Source organism: Corticium candelabrum, chromosome 6, assembly GCF_963422355.1.
Source record: "Corticium candelabrum chromosome 6, ooCorCand1.1, whole genome shotgun sequence".
In the NCBI taxonomy this organism is placed as follows: Eukaryota; Metazoa; Porifera; class Homoscleromorpha; order Homosclerophorida; family Plakinidae; genus Corticium; species Corticium candelabrum.
The window spans coordinates 788,737-806,547 of NC_085090.1; the positions used below are offsets into that span (position 1 = coordinate 788,737).

At 41.5% G+C, this 17,811-nt stretch overlaps 1 protein-coding gene across 1 annotated transcript; it reads right to left on the reverse strand.

Annotated features, from left to right (window-relative positions):
• Positions 1-4,787: 4,787 nt before the first annotated feature.
• LOC134180976 (G protein-activated inward rectifier potassium channel 2-like) lies at positions 4,788-6,080 on the reverse strand. The gene has a single exon (XM_062648154.1). It carries the CDS (start codon positions 6,056-6,058, stop codon positions 4,958-4,960), a length of 1,101 nt encoding a protein of 366 aa, XP_062504138.1. The 5' UTR covers positions 6,059-6,080; the 3' UTR covers positions 4,788-4,957.
• Positions 6,081-17,811: the final 11,731 nt, after the last annotated feature.

Here is a 17,811-nt window from a genome sequence, read left to right on the forward strand (position 1 = left end):
TTTGTACTGGTTTAGCATTGAGTTATATAAACTATAGTGTCACTGTGGGATTCATTCTTTACTGCCTCGTCTGTATCGTTGCAACTGCATGAAGCCATCATGTATACCAAGCCTGCATGCATGCATTCTTATGCATTCTTAGATACATTCATAGAGGGTGATGCTGGGATGCTGGGATCCGTACAAGAATAGTGTTGTGAATTCAGGCTTCTATAAAGTAGTTGAAATTAATGTTTGCGCCTTTGAACAATTTAAATTAGCACCAACGAACCGGTTAGAAGGATTTCCCGCTATTGTGTAATTTGGCTTGTGATAGACGGTTCTCTCTTTAATTAATTTGGAGTTCGCGGTAAGACGACGTTCTAGATAGCAAGCAAGTGCAAGAGCTAACGTGTCCAGGCAAAGGCCAAATTTAGGAAATTATCATCTTGTAGACATTTAATGACGTTGAGTTAGGATACATAAAGAGTCGAGTCTTAGATAGGTAACTGTCATTCGCTCGAGCGTTGGTGCTCGATCTTTTCAGTCTAATGGCGAGAGCACGGCTTGCTCTTCTTCTCTTGACGGTGGGATATAATATAGAGAAATCTTTCGCCATTGATTCTGCGACGAATGACACGAATCACACAAATGGCACAGATCCCACTGGTCACGACCTTACAGATGGAGCGTCTGCACCTACGGCGCCTCCTGTAGATTCTTTGCACACAACTCCGCCATTTCTAGCTACAGATCTGCCTGAAACCGATTCTGTCGTCACGTCACCGACTCGTCCGATGGTATGGCTAATAGACGAAACCAACTTGGCGACGGAAGGAAACGGAGTCGCTCAGATATCTGCCAAACTGACGATCGACGCTAGAACCTTCAGCGCAAATTTGGATAATATCAATCTTCTTTTCACAGACGTGCCACAAGATTCTTTGACATACAGAAGTTACTACAACACCAATCAAACTCTTGGTTTTACTGCAAGCGGATCATCCGACGAAACGAAATTCGAGATGTCTTGTGACGGGGCGAGAGCAACGGTCGGCGGCATAGCCCACTCGGATTTATACGAAAGATTGAACGACGGCGGAGGCTACTACAGCCGTCAATATCACAAGAAAGACTCGAGCTCTTCCGACAGCGTGGAAGACGACTTTAGTCCGACGCAGACGGTAGCGGCGACGGCAGACGTAGAACTGACTTCCGCAGATGAAGTGGATTCCATGGAAGAAGACATTAACACGATCAGCACGTTGCCTCCTATAAACGGCACGCGTTATATGCGAGTTCGAATCAGAATCGTTCTCTGGATTCACCCCACCCAAGATCAACGCCGTCGAGGAATCCTTCCGGTGCGGATCGTCATAGTAAGAATCATCGTAACGATTAAGGTATAGATATGGTATATTTATACGAGTGCGTTATTACGCAATAAGTGTATGCGAATTCCTACGTTGGCAGGTTATTATTCTTCCATTGCCGTACGAGTATTATTTGTTCCCATGGCATATCAATTTCAAACGTCGCCTTTGCATACAACCGGTTCGAATTCGTTATCGTATCCGTTGCTTGCGTTACAGATATGCTAGATTCTGGTGGTTAAGACGGGTATGCATTCAATATCTTTACGGACAGACGGGTGCAGGTCTGCCGTTTGGTCAACCGGGAGCGACTACTCAATGGGGAAAAGTCGACGTCGTGTTCAACTATCGAGCGTGGAAGACAATTTCCAACTCAAATTTTTTGGTAGTCAGTGCGGCAAGTGGAGGAACGTCGGCCGAGGAGTCGTCTCTGCTCGGTCGAGTCGATGACTCTGATTGTATTGAAGTGTTTTTTATTAAAAGGTTTAGTCCGTCGAGTGCGCACGGCGGCGGCGCCACGTGGTGGACGGGGACGGCCGGTGCAAAGGTGATCACGTCGGATGAGCAAGTGCGATGCAGTCAGACTAAGGCGGGAGTCGATATTACTCACCTTGCTCATGAGGTCAGTCGTTCTATCAAGAGAAATACCAATTAGTATCTGTGTACAGACAAATCGACTCTAATTAGGTGCATGCCGAAGCCAATGAAGTGGGCATGCGTTCACTAGGTCACACTCGGGACGGATTACAATATAGTTCTACTGCGCATGTGCAACAAGAAATTACCTAATTAAGAACGAAGATTTATCTCGAATCAAAATCTCTATAACAATATTTTTACCCACAGAAACCAATTTTTGTCTACTGTGCAAGTAGATACAGGAGTACCACACTTGCAAACAAACAGATTACTAGGGGCATCTTCTGCACACGTGCACCGAAGCATGAGAAATTGCTCAGCCGACCGACAATCAGACTGGCACAAGTAGATGACCAAATTTTAACTTAGACGCATACCATAGATATGTATGACTATCAGAGACAAACTTACGCACTTACACTGTCAAATTAATGTCCGAGTGTCGCTCAAAAATCAATTAAAATTTTGATGTTCTTAGTTGGGTCACGTGCTTGGTCTGAAACATCCCGGAGATGGTACAGCAGCATTCCAAGGCGGCAGCACCGGCACTCTCATGTGTCCTTCAGGCTGGAGAAAGGACAATCCACGTCGCAATAGTGAAGAAAATGGAGATAATCTAAAACAGCCACTACTCAAATGGTTTGTCTCCTTTACACCGAGAGGTGTGGCTGACTGCACGAACAGCGCCAATTGCGGAACGTGTGCGGCACACACTGGACCGTCGTGCTAATCTGAAATTTCTGTGACAAATTAGGTAGTGCGTCTAGCTGTAGACATTGATGTTAAAGCTTGTAATTATAGAATAGAATATTGTCTGACTATTTTGAGAAACTCTGTAGAGCTGGTACAATCACTAATTATTAGTATTGCTGCTTTCACTAATTAGCTAACAGTCTTTAGTCGTGAACGGATCGAGTGTCGTGCGCTGTAATCGCGACGTTTATCACGGACAGATTCCGGGTGTATTACGTCGTAAACACTTAATTAAGTGAATTCAACAGTGCTTTCAGGGAATACTGTCGGATTACTGCTGTGATCACGCCCGGAACTACTTGTAGAGGCTCGGATATCCGGGCTAAGAGTACAGTAGTTTGGTGACGACCGACCGACTGTATCTAGACTCGACTAGCTCAGATGCAAATGAAGCTATTCCGACCAATACACGAAAAGTGGTGTCATTTACCGACCAATGGACACAAGTGATGTCATCATAAGACTCCACCTACCTCTCTTTGTTTGATAGCTGATACAAGAATTTGACCATCGGGTCGTCCATCCTTTACACATGTGTTTAGTCCTTTGCTTTTTGTAAAGGTTTAGCTCTTAGAAACAACGCCTAATCTACATTTGCACGTGCCTTTTTGCTACCAACAACCAGGCTTCTAGAGAGCTCGATGGTGATAGTAATTATTCAGGCGCCATACGGTACATGTAGCTGACAGCATGAATTTTCGGTGTGTCTGGCTGAGCGGTGTTTTTGCAGCTGCAATTATAGATGATATCGTCTTTAACAGAAATTTGGCGCTTTACGGAAATTTACGAAGGAGAACGTGCGTGCATTGTCCACGATAGACTACTGTACCGGTTCTTGACCGCCTTTGTAATGGTTATGGGAAGCTAAAACTACTTGCACGTCCCAGCTATGTAAGGGTTTTAGGAAGATAATACTGCTTGCACGAGCTGGTCTAAGTGTAGGTAGTTGTCAATTCTATAGCGCGTCGGCTATTGTTGCGCTGGTCCACCCACTCTCTCCAGTCCGCGAGTCTACGCGCACCCCCACTCGGCGCCCGAAACGTCTGAAGAGCATAGTGAAATTGCGTCCTATTAGACAAATGTAATCTATAGTATATACAAAGATGATATATCTCTACGAATATTCTTGCCGCTGCTCAAGCGGTGCGTTATCACGGGTCGACTCTTGCCGAATTTCCTGCATACACATAAAGTTCTAGAAGTCTATTGGTTGGGTGTTTGAATGCATCCCAAAGGGAGAGATTTCACAACAGATCAGTATACCCTTTCTCCTAATGAAGTCATAAAACTGCAGAGGAGGGTTATTGACATTGTCACAGCATATAATATGATAGAAGACACTAGGAAAGAGATCACTGATCTTAGAGCTAACATCGCCATGAAACATGAGCACTGGTACAAAGAAGCACAAGAAATGGCAAGAAGAGTGGGGGAAGAGATCACCATTCCCCGTATCACTGGAAAACAAATTTACAGGGGTAATGTGGAAATAACTACTACCAGTAACTACTATCAAGTCAACGTACTACACTGCCAAATTTGTTGACCACCTGCTCAGTGAATTTTGCACCAGGTTCAGCAATGATAGCCAAATATGGGTGTGAAATTACTGCATATACTACCAGCATATATATGTGCCCGACTTTTGGGCCACCTAGACCACGTCATTACCCAGGGCCGGATCCAGAGGGGTTTAGGGGGGTTGAAACCCCCTCTTTTCCAATAGGCGCGGTTCAATAATTTCATATTTCATTAGAAAAGAGAAAATTAGTAATGCTATAAATAACTGCTAACGGTGAAACCCCTCTTTCAAAAATTCTTGGATCCGGCGCTGTTACCGAATTGGCTTTCTGGGAAGATGACCTCCTTCATCCTGCTATGTTGAAGAATGAAGTGCATGATTGGGTTAGGCTATGGAAGGATCGTGCTGCTACTGGTCAGGAGCCTCTACCAACTAATTTGATTGATGCTCTGCAACAGTGTGACGCAGATATCTTTTCATGCATCTATCAGCTTCTTGTAATTGGTTGCACTTTGCCCGTTAGCAGCTGTGAGGCTGAAAGATCCTTCTCTGGTTTAATTAAGTTGCTGTTCATCAAGGTACAAACATGACGGCAATTTGATCGCTACAATAAACTAAAATGAAAACACAATAAAATAATTCATCTAGCTAACATAGTTGCTCCAAACCAAAGCAAAAACAAAGTCACAGCTTATGTGCTTCTTTCTATCTGTCTTTCAAAATATATTTCTGCTGAGCACTGTGGAGTTCCTGGATCTGGCAAAATATCATTCAGTAATGAGAAGTCAGCATGTGCCATTCCATCTTTGACACAAACTACAGGTTTGAATCTGAAACCCCAAAATATTTCATCTGGAATGTACGACACCAATTTCTGAGTGATCATTCCCGTTGCTTCCATCGTACCTTCCAAGTTGATAACAACTTCAATGTGAGCAGATTGTAAGTCTTCTGGCGACATTTTGTAAAACGGACTGTTGGAATCAATCTTATGTCGTACAATGACAGGAAGCAGAAGAAAGATTCGATCCCGACCAGTATCATACCCTACATCTAAATCTTCACATCGTATAGAAATTCTACTTTGTTCCGATGTAGACTCCCAATGTTCTTCCTTATGATAGAGTGATGCTCGTATATGAGCCTCCAATATGTGACTCTTTCTAATATCACCAACTCTACACATCAAGTAGAAATAATCATCTTCGTGATTAAGTACAATCACCGCCTTATCACTAAACACAACTGTCTGGCCTCGTTCTCGTGGTCTAGCAACCTTAGTAAAGATAACTCCCATCATAATCGCATCCAATAGAATGCCAAACAAACACTGTAGTGACAGCACGATTAGTCCTACAGAACAAGAGGAAGATATGATGACATCTCCAAACCCGATCGTTGTCTGAGTTTCAACTGAGAGAAGAAATGCAGTAGAGAAGTTGTGAACATTTGTAGTACATGGACGCTCATCAGACCCTTTAGCTGCTGACAAGGCCCACCAGATGAGTGCAAAACCAATCCAACTCAACATATAAACGGCGCCAAATGCTAATATCAACCAGTGCCAGGGGAGATGTAGCAATGTAGTAAATAAGTCTTTAAGGTAGAGAATGAATTTGTTCTCGACTCTCACGTTTGTCACCAGGGAATCTCCGTCCTTGCTGATCAAGCGGAATGGCTTTCTAGTCGCATAACTCAAAGTACTTCCAGACGGATCTGAAACTTGAACAAGTGGACTGTTCTCGTCGCTGCTTTGAATGTTTGTCGCACTTTTACCGCTCGTGGTCTCCATACTGGGTAACCTGCCCTCGAAGTACACTTGCGCTGCTAACTCCCCGTATACCGTCTCGTCACAGCGCCGCCGTCAAAAATAAAATTCAATTCTTTCGATAGATTATTATTATAGTTTATGCACGATCCGTTTAACATTAGTTTTCTTTTGCTAAGCTTCAGAATGTGGAGAAGTGAGACACGCAAGACCACACTACATACAAAAGCAGGTCGATGTAGCGTGCGTTAACCAAAGGCGTCAAGTGACAAACATGGTCTTTCTCACTCTGTTTGTGGACTAGTGACGATGATGTTCTTCTAATGCTGCTTTGTTTTGGTAGTCTGCACTGTTCAACTTTCAGAGTCTACTGGTTGTTATTGTTTTGCTCATCTGCACATGCACGTACATCCACGCCGTCACACCGAGGATTCTTGACAGATACAAAACTGGGTTGGTTGACATTGTTGCAATCCAATGTTTGACTAACGCCTACAACAGTGCATTCGCATGTTTTATAGAGTTTTAGGAACTTTTTGGAAATGTGCAAGAATAGGTGAGAATAGGAATTAATTAATTTAATATTGATTGATTCGGAAATCGATAAAAAAGTTATTATTAAAATTTTGATGTAATTAAAAGCAATATTGATCATGTTGGGGTTATTAACATTTAATGTGTACTGTATCTACTTGCCATGCTTTTGCTTCTGCAGTGTTCCAGCCAGGTACCATACTTTGAAGGGGCACAAAAACAAATAGGGGCACTTGACATAGGTCATTCAACTTACATCTAATAATGGCGTCACATCACGCAATGGTGATTTCATAACATTTGACAACAGTACATTTGCTAATGACATCATAACATTTGATTGAATTGACAAAGTGGTGTTTGTTAGAGTGACATAAGTGAAGTCTCCAGCCAGTCTTTCTTCTCGTGGAGGAGAGACGACCGGCTGGACACTTGAGGCTAGAACGATTTGGGCACAGCATACCGAGTATATACAGAGCAATGTGCAGAGCCATGCTCAAACAACATAGCTGGAACACTGCTCAGGGAATTGTGATTTGTGTTTGTGAATGTTTGCATGACCCAACTGACTAGGAATTACAAGTCAATAATAGACTTGCTGGTTTGTGATGTGATACTGGTGACTAATCTATATCAGTAGCAGCATGGATTGCTGAAACATTGGTTGGATTGTATATTGCTTATTAGAAACAACTACTGTATGGAAAAATCCTGTGGTTACATACAGATATGAATAGTGTGCATTTGAAAGATACGCCTATTATTTACGAACACTTCAAATAGGAAATTTTGAGGTGAACATTTTGGGTGGTTAGACAACGCACATTTGTAGGTAAATCAGCTTAACATGGATGATTTTAAGTTATGCTTTAGGCAGACTGCAAATATCTGTCCAGCTATTGCCAGGTTAATTATGATTGACAGTCAGTACACTGTAAGTGTTTCACCTGTTTGCCATGTTTGCACGTCATCTGAGTCTTTGTATATCTAATTGTGTTTGCATATTGTTTTCTACTCTGAATTTACTGCTGTATATCATTGCCATGATACTTTGTTTGATATTAATTAGCAAATTAATGCTTGTAGGACAGATTGATGACACGTTGTCATGCTACACTTCTTACAATCTGTAGAGTTTTTAGTTTACTGGTTTGTTTCAAAGAGTTTCTTAATGAAACCCTTCAAACACCAACTTTGACCTTACTCTAATGGTACTGGTTAGAATTTTTCAGTCTTTAGGTTTGTGCAGTGTTTAATTAATATTGAACATATGGTGAGATTATGAGCAGTGATTGTTGTACTATAGAAGTTGTAGTTTTTATTTTTATTTTAATTTGAAAGAAATCTAACAGACATACTTCTTCTAAGAACTGTTCATCACTCTAACTTGGAGACAGTTTGTTGTAACAGTCAGTCGGTTTGTCTACATAGAGTAAAACATCTGTAATGCTAATTCATAAGCAAAAACTACTGTTCTAAGCAGTTGACCTCCAAATTTAGTTAATTTACTGAGTGTTGTTGTTGATATCAGTAGACTAAAACACTATTGCTGGAAATATTTCAAGCTATATTTACGTCAATTGGTTGTTGTTATTATATCAATATTTTTGACATGGCTGTTGCCAGCAGACTAATAGTGCTGTGGTGTGTGTGTGTGTGTGTGTGTGTGTGTGTGTGTGTGTGTGTGTGTGTGTGTGTGTGTGTGCGCGTGCGTGCATGCGTGTGTGTGTGCCTGCCTGTCTGTCTGTCTGTCTGTCAGAGTGTCTGTTTGTCCAATACATATATTTCATACATTGAAACTAGTACACTCACACTAAACTGTAAAACAAACAAGCAAGCCCACAGGCCCTACGCTAAAACTAACTGCTAACGCCTAAACAAATGAAACGAGTACGACTCAAAATTACATGAGTTACACTGAGCAAGTCTCGAAAGTTTTCTGGTAATTACTGTTGCATTACACCGTTGCAATGCAATGGAAATACAGCGCCGCCAGTATACAATGAAGTCAGTGCTGTTGTTCTGTCCATCTTTGTTGACTGAAAGGGTTGATAGATTATGTAATAGACTCTGAGCTCTTCCACCCCAACGACCAAAGTGTTCAAACACAACAGGTATACATGTTGAAGAATTCCCAAGAATGTTAAACTGCTGACCATATTTTGTCACTTTCTGCTGCTCTCTTGTAGCTGCAGCTGCACCATCTTCCTTGGAAGCGAGTGATAGGATGTCACCATTCCGAGGACAGGCAAGCGATATATCCAATTCAACGTCAGTGCCATATTGAGGGTTGAAATACACAATATCTGGTCGACAATGGTTGCCATCATATAGGTCCCTAGGCTCCGTTTTGTGAGTAATGTGGAGATCGCTCAAACAATTTGCGTACATGTTTACAATGGAACCGTGTGTCCAGATAGGTCCACCTCCGTGTTTGCATGTTAGTAAGTGATATCCTTTACTATACAGCGATTGACCGCACTCACAACTATCAAGAGCTGCAGCAAGGGGCATGTCACACCCCAACCTCAAACGATTTGCAAGACAAAAGTCGGCAGCGTTCAGTGCAAACTTTGTTGAGGTTGGAATAGAATCCAGCCAGGTCCCAGCTCCTTTACCTTGCAGTGACCTGAAACGAGAAGCCTCATGACAAGACTGGGAATTTTCTTGAATTGAAGACATCATTTGTTTGAAATGTTCTTGAGATAGTTTGTGTTGCAACTTTTTAGGATTGATAAGGAGATCTTCCAAAGCCTTATTTACTGGTAAAGAAAGCTGCAATTCATGAGCAATCGAACCACCGACAGTTACATCCTTAGGACACAGGACTTCATTAATCAAGCTCTCCAGAGCTGGAAAACTATGAGGAAGATCAACCAGACTTCGAGCTCAAGAGGATACAAAGGAAATAGAACTGATAGATTGCGCAGATAACATGCCAAAACCACCAAACCTTATTGGTAAAGTTGCTTGCAGCCACTGTTGGTCATTAAAAACAGAACACTTGATCAGTTGCTGAAAAGTGGATCTTGTTATTTCATCGTGTTGCAAAGCAGCAGACTGCATTAAACTAGGAGCAACTGTTCTCCCAAGGTAATTCAAACGTGGCACATGACAAAACCGTAGCAGCAACATTCCACTTTGTGGCTCATTTAGGCCACAACTTGGTCACACAGAGACTGCCCATCCAAAGCACTGTCAGAGCATGAACTCTTGACGTATTCAGGTTGACCAATTGGCGTACCAAGAATCTTTGTTCCAGAGGAAGACACACGGATCGACTCATGAGAATTGCACATAGCAAACCTACCCCTGCTATAGATTTCACATTTGTTCATGGCTACTGACAGGCCAACTTCAGACATCTGATCTCTCAAGTCATCAACGGCTGGCAAAACATCTTCCAGTGAACCAAGAAGAAACACGTCATCTAAGTATGCTAACAGTTGAACTGAAGAGTGTCTCTCTTGAAGCTCAAGAAGTAAAGGATGGGTAGTGAGAGAAAAAAGAAAAGGACCAAGGGGATCCCCTTGCTGAACACCTTCTTGAGATGACAGCAAAAAAGATTCACTTCCCTGTTGAAAACAAGAGGACTGTATTCTGAGTACATCCCTTGTACATGCTCAAAGATATCAGGAAATGACTTTTTAACCATTGACAGTAACGAAGCTCTTTCAATGGAATTAAAGGCATTTTTGATGTCGGATTTTAGGAGAACCCAATCATCATGGGATTCTAAAAGCAAGTTCACGTGATGAACAAGACGCCCTGTTCCTCCCTCAACAGCCACTTCATGTTGAATAGGCTCCAAATAAGTGGCAAAAGATTCCTTTTTCTGTCTACAGATTACTTTGGCTGTAACACGACATAAGCACTCGCCTATGGCTATAGGCCTAACATCTCCAGTCTTGGGCAAAGCTATAAGTCTTGATCCAGATAACAATCCACTGACACTTGAAGGAAAAGACCCCTTGGCGATCAAGTCACATACAGAGAAAAGCTGTCAGCAATCACAGAATTACCGGACAAAACTTTTAGATGTTCATATTTCCACCCAGGAGGCCCACAGCCAGATCCTCTTGGAAGTTTTGCCACAGTAACAAAAAAATGCAGACCTAGATAGGGTGATTGGCTCACAGAATTTGGATGGTGTTGGAATCGCCTTTACTCTAGCTGGATGTTTGGAAGCTAGTTTATCAGAAACCGCCGCCGAAAATGGAGCCAGGCCCTGACTCACCAGCAATTTACCAGCTCTTGAGATCTCACCACATCTGACTAATCTGAGAGCTGCTCGGTGTTGGTTACTGGCATCAGAAGAACGAAAGTCTCTACTAGATGAAGTAGAGCCATGAGACAGAAGTTGCTCCCACCGGAAATCTAAGAAAGCCTTGAAATTGGAACGAGCCTGCTTTAGATCGCATGACCCTCCTCTAAGATGATGAAGTATCATTCTTGGAATAAGCATAATAGTTTCCAGCCCGCTGGATCCAAAGGTTCCTTTAGAATCTGGCGCATTGCCAGACCCGCGCATTTTTGCAGCAACAGTTTCCAAGGTTGGGGAACACCTTGCACAATCCTTGGCAGGTTATCACCAAGAATAGACTCAACAGGTAACTGTCTGATAAATGACCACGCCTCCTTCGCACTCGGACCACAAAAACAAGTCTCTTTGTCCGAAGCAGAGGAATGGAGAGAGACTGAGACGCCTTCACTTCCCACATGCTTCACGGAATGTGAGACGCATCCTCCGATAGCTGCATTCTTCACAAGATGTGAGACATCATCTCCCGACCAACTGGCGTCAAACGAATCCGACTTCACAGGACAAGACGGGCACTTGGAACGATGCTGAGAGAGTTTGGAGAACCATCTAAGACAGTGCTCACACTGCCGAAGACGAAAGCTGTTGATAAAGTGTGGAGGCAACTTTGAAGACTCGTGAACCTCACGGATGTGCGCTAAAACACGCTGGACGCTTCCCGACATGGGGCAAACAGCGAAAGGACACTCTATCTCCCCAGGCATATTGCTGTAGACTATTCCAAAGAAAAATTCCACAGCCAACACAATCAGTGGGCGCCAGCCATCTGTTTTCTGTTTTCTGTTTGTCTGTCAATACATATATTACCATTACAATGAAATTTTCCATCAAACTCTAAAAGCAAACCTAAAGTCCACTACATAATAATTACTACATAATAATACATTAGCCCCATAGGGGGGGGGGGATAAAACTTAAAAGAAGCTACTTAACTACAAGTTGTGCAAAGTCAGTGTTTCTACTAAGCGTCTTAGGTCCAGAACCGATCATCATAAGTTTTCTTGTCAGCTCTGTCTGTCTGTCTTAGATGCTGAAACAAGCATCTTTTAAGATCAAATTGGGAGGTTTTGGCATTACAACCTTGATGCAAATCTCCACTGCTGCCTTTGTGGGATCATGGTGTAATTCATTATGCAAAATTCTTCAAAGATTTCCATCTAGAGTAGATCTATGTGACAATCTAATCAACTATGCTAGTCCACCTCCTTTTTATCAGCATTTTTGTGAGGCAGTTGCAAGCCTCCCTGCCACAGAAGGATCGGATGGAGAGACACTCACACCTCAGACTTTGTCTGTACTTATGGCAAATCCAGTAAACTACAAAATTGCCTAAGCTCTGATACCACTGAAGAGAATGCTGCAACATGTATTATGCAAACGTCTTCTGTCAAGCATGCTGCAAGGACAAGGTCATGTCAGGTACGTGGAGCTGGTTCATTTCTTCAAGCTATTTCTTCAGCACCAAAATTTGTTATTAAATCTTCAGAATTTCGGTTGGCAGCATTCTTGAGACTTGCCATTCCTTACCTTCTTCTCAAATTGTTACCAAGTGTGACTGTGGCGCAAGTCTTGATGAACATGGTTCCCATCTAGTAACCTGCAAGTTTGGCCGGGGCCCAGTCTGGCAACATAACACAATCGTCTCAACTTGTGCTAAATGTTTAGATGAATTAAACATTCCTCATCAAGTTGAGCCTAGAAGCAGATATATCAACTCAGAGAACCGACTGGATATAGCAACATACGATCCCACTGAATATTCCACAACAGACTTGGATATTTCAATGGCTCACCCACATTCACCACATCCTACAATCAGCTGCCAAAAAATTAGGCTACTTGGCGGAGATGCAAGAACAGAGAAAGATGGCAAAATATGGTCAACAACAATCCATATCAGAGTCCACCACACCATGTATCCCATTAGTTTTTAGCACTTCGGCTTTTGGGGCCCTATATGGCTGAAGAATAAGATCTCCAAGAAGTCGAAAGATGAATATGGGAGGAACAATGAAGCAGACTTTGGAGGAAGCAACTGTCTGTAGTTGTACAGTCTTGCAACTCTCGAGTGATTTTTAAGAAGTTGGCAGAGTTGTCTAAGTGCAACTTCGATGACTTTACATATGTGATAGAGACATTCAACATTTGTCTATTGACTGTTATTGTTTTGCATAAATTAGCGCTTGTTATGGGTAGAGTAAGCGTTCAAATAAAGCAATCTGTTTGTCTGTCTGATGCGACGCAAAAGTTGTCCTCAGAAACTTCCAAATCCGTCACCCAATCATGGTGATTTAGATAGATTATTTGACTTGACATTCTAGGCCAAGTCCATTAGTTAATCTATGACTTGTTGTTTGCAAGGACTGGTTTGCTTTTACAAATTCTTAGCATATGTACAAGTAGAGTCTATTTGAGAATAAAGTATCTGTCTATCTGTCTGTCTGTCTGTCTGTCTGTCTGTCAATACATATATTTTCAAACATGAACTACGATACAATAGCAATAACCGCTAATTACTTGTGTCTAGGTAATGTTCCTAAAGCAACTGCGTACTAGTAACTACATAAAGGGACATAGATGTCCCTGTCTAAATAATTAAAGAGCAACTTGTGTCTGACTGTCTGTCAACGTTCTTCGCTTGACAGCTGATCTTCTTTGATAAAACTTTAGCATTACAGGATTGTAGAGCAACTGATAAGCATCGCCTCCAATAATTCTTGAACTGGCCTCCGTTTTTCTTGCCAAATTCATCAACTGATTTCTCAGACAGTTGATGGAGGTACTTGTGAGCCTCCCAGCCCCAACACCCATTGTTCCAGTGCTAAAGGAATCACTTTTGCGTGTCTTCCTTCTACTAGTATCTTGTCCTTATCCTTTTTCTCTTTCAGTTCATTCTCTGGCTTGTGCTGCAAACCCATCTTGCTCTGCTGCTCTTTCAATTATGTCTTGATTCCAAGGGTGATCCAGTGAAATATCAAGATCATAGGATGTTCCAATGCAAGCATCAAAAACTGAAATGTCTGGTCGGTCGTTGCTGTTAGCGTAACAATCTCTTAACTCGACATGATGAGGGATTGAAAGATGAGGGATTAACGATCTCAACCTCGACATGTCTGTTTGTCTGTCTGTCTGTTTGTCTGTTAGTCTGTCTGTCTGTCTGTCTGTTTGTCTGTCTGTCTGTCTGTCTGTCTGTCTGTTTGTCTGTCTGTCTGTCTGTCTGTCTGACTGGTTTTTGAATGTCATCCCCACTTCTGCTAATAATGCCCACTTCTGATAAGCACGCTTTAAGAACAAACGAATTTTCTTTAGCGTCTTACCTGAGGATGGGAGTGGCTCTACCTTTCACCAATTGGATTAAAAAGTGTGATTGTAGTCATGATTTGGATGAATACGGATACCATCTTTTAACCTGTAAATATGGGGTGGACCTGTGTGGTCTCACAATTCAGTCTTAAATGGGTGGAGTGAGCGCCTGTCTGACCTTCACCTTCCCCATCAAACAGAACCAAGACATCAATACATCAATATTGCAGACCGTCCAGACATTACAATGTTTGATCCAAATAGTGGACAGAATTTGTATCTTGATGTGTCCCTGTCTCATCCGTGGAGTCAGGGCATTATTAGGAGGGCTAGCAAGGAAAATGGTCATGCTGCCACGACAAGAGAAGGAAAGAATGAAAAAATATTCAGAAGAGCTTGTTCCAGGAGGATATGTATCAAGATGTGTTCCTCTTGTGAAGAACATTTTGGAAGGTGGGGCACGAAGGCAGAGAATATTTTGCAGCATTTTTCACAATAGTCAGCAAATCCAGAAGCCAATTTTAATGCTTCCATGTTCATGTCGTATTGGAGAAAATGATTTTCTACAATTCTGCGAAGATGCAATGCCAAAGTTATCCTTAGAAAACTTTCAAAAGTGTCACCTAATCATCGTGATTTAGATAGATTATTTGATTTTGACATTCAAAGTTAAGTCCATTAGTTAATGACTTGTTGTTTGCAAGGACTGATTTGTATTTAAAATATGTACAAGTAGAATCTGTATGAGAATAAATTATCTGTCTGTTTGTCTACCCAAATTCATGCTCATGTCCAACAAATGTATGGAATCACAAGTCCGTTGCTGTACTTCAATGGTAAATCTGTGTCAGTTATTCCATCAGAAGAAGGAGTTCACCCAGGTGACCCCTTATGTCCATTCCTATTTGCTTTGTCTATACACCCAGTTATCAATAGGCTTCAAAAGAAGCACAGCAATTTAACTATTTTGGCTTACTTGGATGACATCTTTGTGGTTGGCTATAGTCAACAGTATGAGTCAGTGCTAACTGATCTACGGAAAGAGTTTCAAACAATCAACCTGAAAATTTGTGATAGAAAGTGTGAAATATATTTGCCATCAGCCAAAGAGAATAATGTAAACAGATTCTCAGTTCTCATAGTATCGTCTGGTGTTGATATCCTTGGTGTGCCTATTGGCAATGATTCTTATGTCCAGTCTAGATGTAGCAAATCAGCGGCTGCAGGTGAAGGCCTTTGTTCTCAACTGCTCAACTTGAATGATCCTCAAAGTGCACTTCTCTTACCGCGGTATTGTCATGTGCCTACACTGAATCATTTAGCAAGGTGTGTGCCTCCTCCAGTTTTACACCAAGCTTGTCATATTCATGATCAGTTATCAAGAGATACTTTTGCAGCAATATTGGGGTTGAGTGCACTTGACGAGCTGACATGGAAGCAAGTTGGGAGGTTTTGGCATTACAAACTTGACACAAATCTCTGCTGCTGCTTTTGTGGGTTCGTGGTGTTATTCAATGAGCACGATTCCTCAAAGATTTTCATCTAGAATAGATCTATGTGACAGCCTCAACTGTATGAGTCCACCCCCTTTCTATCAGCATCTTTGCAAGGCAATAGCAAGCCTTCCTTCCACCTTAGGATCAGATGGAGAGACACTCATACCTCAGTCTTTGTCTGGGCTTATGGTAAATCCAGTAAATCTCCAAAATCGCCTGAGCTCGGATATTGCTGAAGGGAATGCAGCAACATGTGTTATGCAAGCATCCTCTGTCAAACATGCTGCAATGATAAGGTCATGTCAGGACATGGAGCAGGATCATGGCTTCAAGCTGTTTCTTCAGCACCAAAATTTGTTCTGAAGTCCTCAGAATTTCGTGTGACAGCAATTTTGAGACTTGGTATTCCTTTACCTTATTCCCAGATTGTTACCAAGTGTGATTGTGGTAGAAGCCTTGATGAACCTGGTTATCATCTATTAACCTGCAAGTTTGGCGGTGGCTCAGTATGGCAACACAATACAATCGCGTCAACTTTGGGCTAAATGTTTAGAGGAGTTAAATATTCCTCATCAAGTTGAGCCAAGAAATAGGTATACTGACTCTGAGAACAGGGCGGATATAACAACATATGATTCCACTGGACACGTGATAAATGACCTGGACATTTCACTTGCTCATCCACATTCTTATGACACAGTACAATCAGCTGTCAAAATATCAGGTTACGCAGCTGAGTTGAGAGAAAAACGCAAAATGACAAAATATGGTCAACAGCAGTCTATAGCAGGCTCTGATACAACATGTAGTCCACTGGTTTTTGAACACTTTGGCTTTTAGGGCCCTATGGCTGAAGACTATCTCGATAAGATCTCCAAAATTTCAAAAGATGCAATTGGAAAAGCAGCAAAACAGACTTTAGAGATAAATGGAGAAAGCAATTGTCTATAGTTGTACAGTCTTGCAACTCTCGTGTTATTTTTAAAAACTTGTTGAAGTTGTCTAAGTGCAATTTTGATGATTTTCTGTATGATAAAAATGACGTTCAGCATTTGTTTATTGACTGTTATTGTTATGCATACGTAAAGTTAGCGATTGTTATTGGTACAGTAAGAATTCAAATATATCAATCTGTCTTTTTGTCTGTCTGTCTGTCCGTCTGTCTGTCTGTCTGTCTGTCTGTCTGTCTGTCTGTCTGTCTGTCTGTCTGTCTGTCTGTCTGTCTGTCTGTCTGTCTGTCTGTATGTATGTATGTGCATGTGAAAAAGATAAAGATATTGCAGTGTTTGTTTTAAAAGTCATCAGCTTAATCGAAATATAGCAATGTGACTATGTATGTACATGTGTTTATTAAAAGCGTTACGTTTTGTATTTTGAAATACTTCTGTTATTAGGTGAACGATTAAGTCCGTATGTTTCTTTGTGCTGTGTTTTGATGGCAGTCAGCATTCTGTTCTATCAGTAACACAAGGCTTTCACACTACCTTCTTGAACTATTAGCGACAGCTTATTATCAAAGAGAATACTATACTGGTTAATTAAACGCATAGCGGATAATATGTCTTACAGATATTGTTTCAATATCTTTATAATTCTCAGGTGTTTTCTAGAGTCTACGCGTCATGCATACCAATCATCACTCAATTAACTTAACTTAATGTATGACTTAAAATATACAGTGAGTATAAAAACAGTTTGAGAAAATATTGGGTATGTAGAAATGGGTATGTAGGAATGGGTATGTAGGGATGGGTATGTACTTATTCATGCTCATCTCCTACATCACAATCACATCCATAATTACATACCCATGGTACTGTCACACATGACTGCTGCGTCAATGTATTACTATAGATTGTGATGCACGCAACTGCTGCAAGCGATCTAGGTAAGAAGATTATAATGTAGAAGATGGGCACACATACCCATCCCTACATACCCACCATTTTCTCAAAATGTAACCTGCATGTGTAATAGGATGTAATTAGATTATACACTTGTATAAGTAGTGATCATATATCACAATACAATCAGTCCTATAGTGTATGTCTAGAGAGCACATTGCATGTTACATGGTGACACGAGTGGAGCTACACACAGCCGAGAGAAGAGAGATAAACGAG

Excerpts from the sequence above, each read along its gene's own strand:
- LOC134180976 (XM_062648154.1), bottom strand. The coding sequence starts at position 6,058 with ATGGAGACCACGAGCGGTAAAAGTGCGACAAACATTCAAAGCAGCGAC.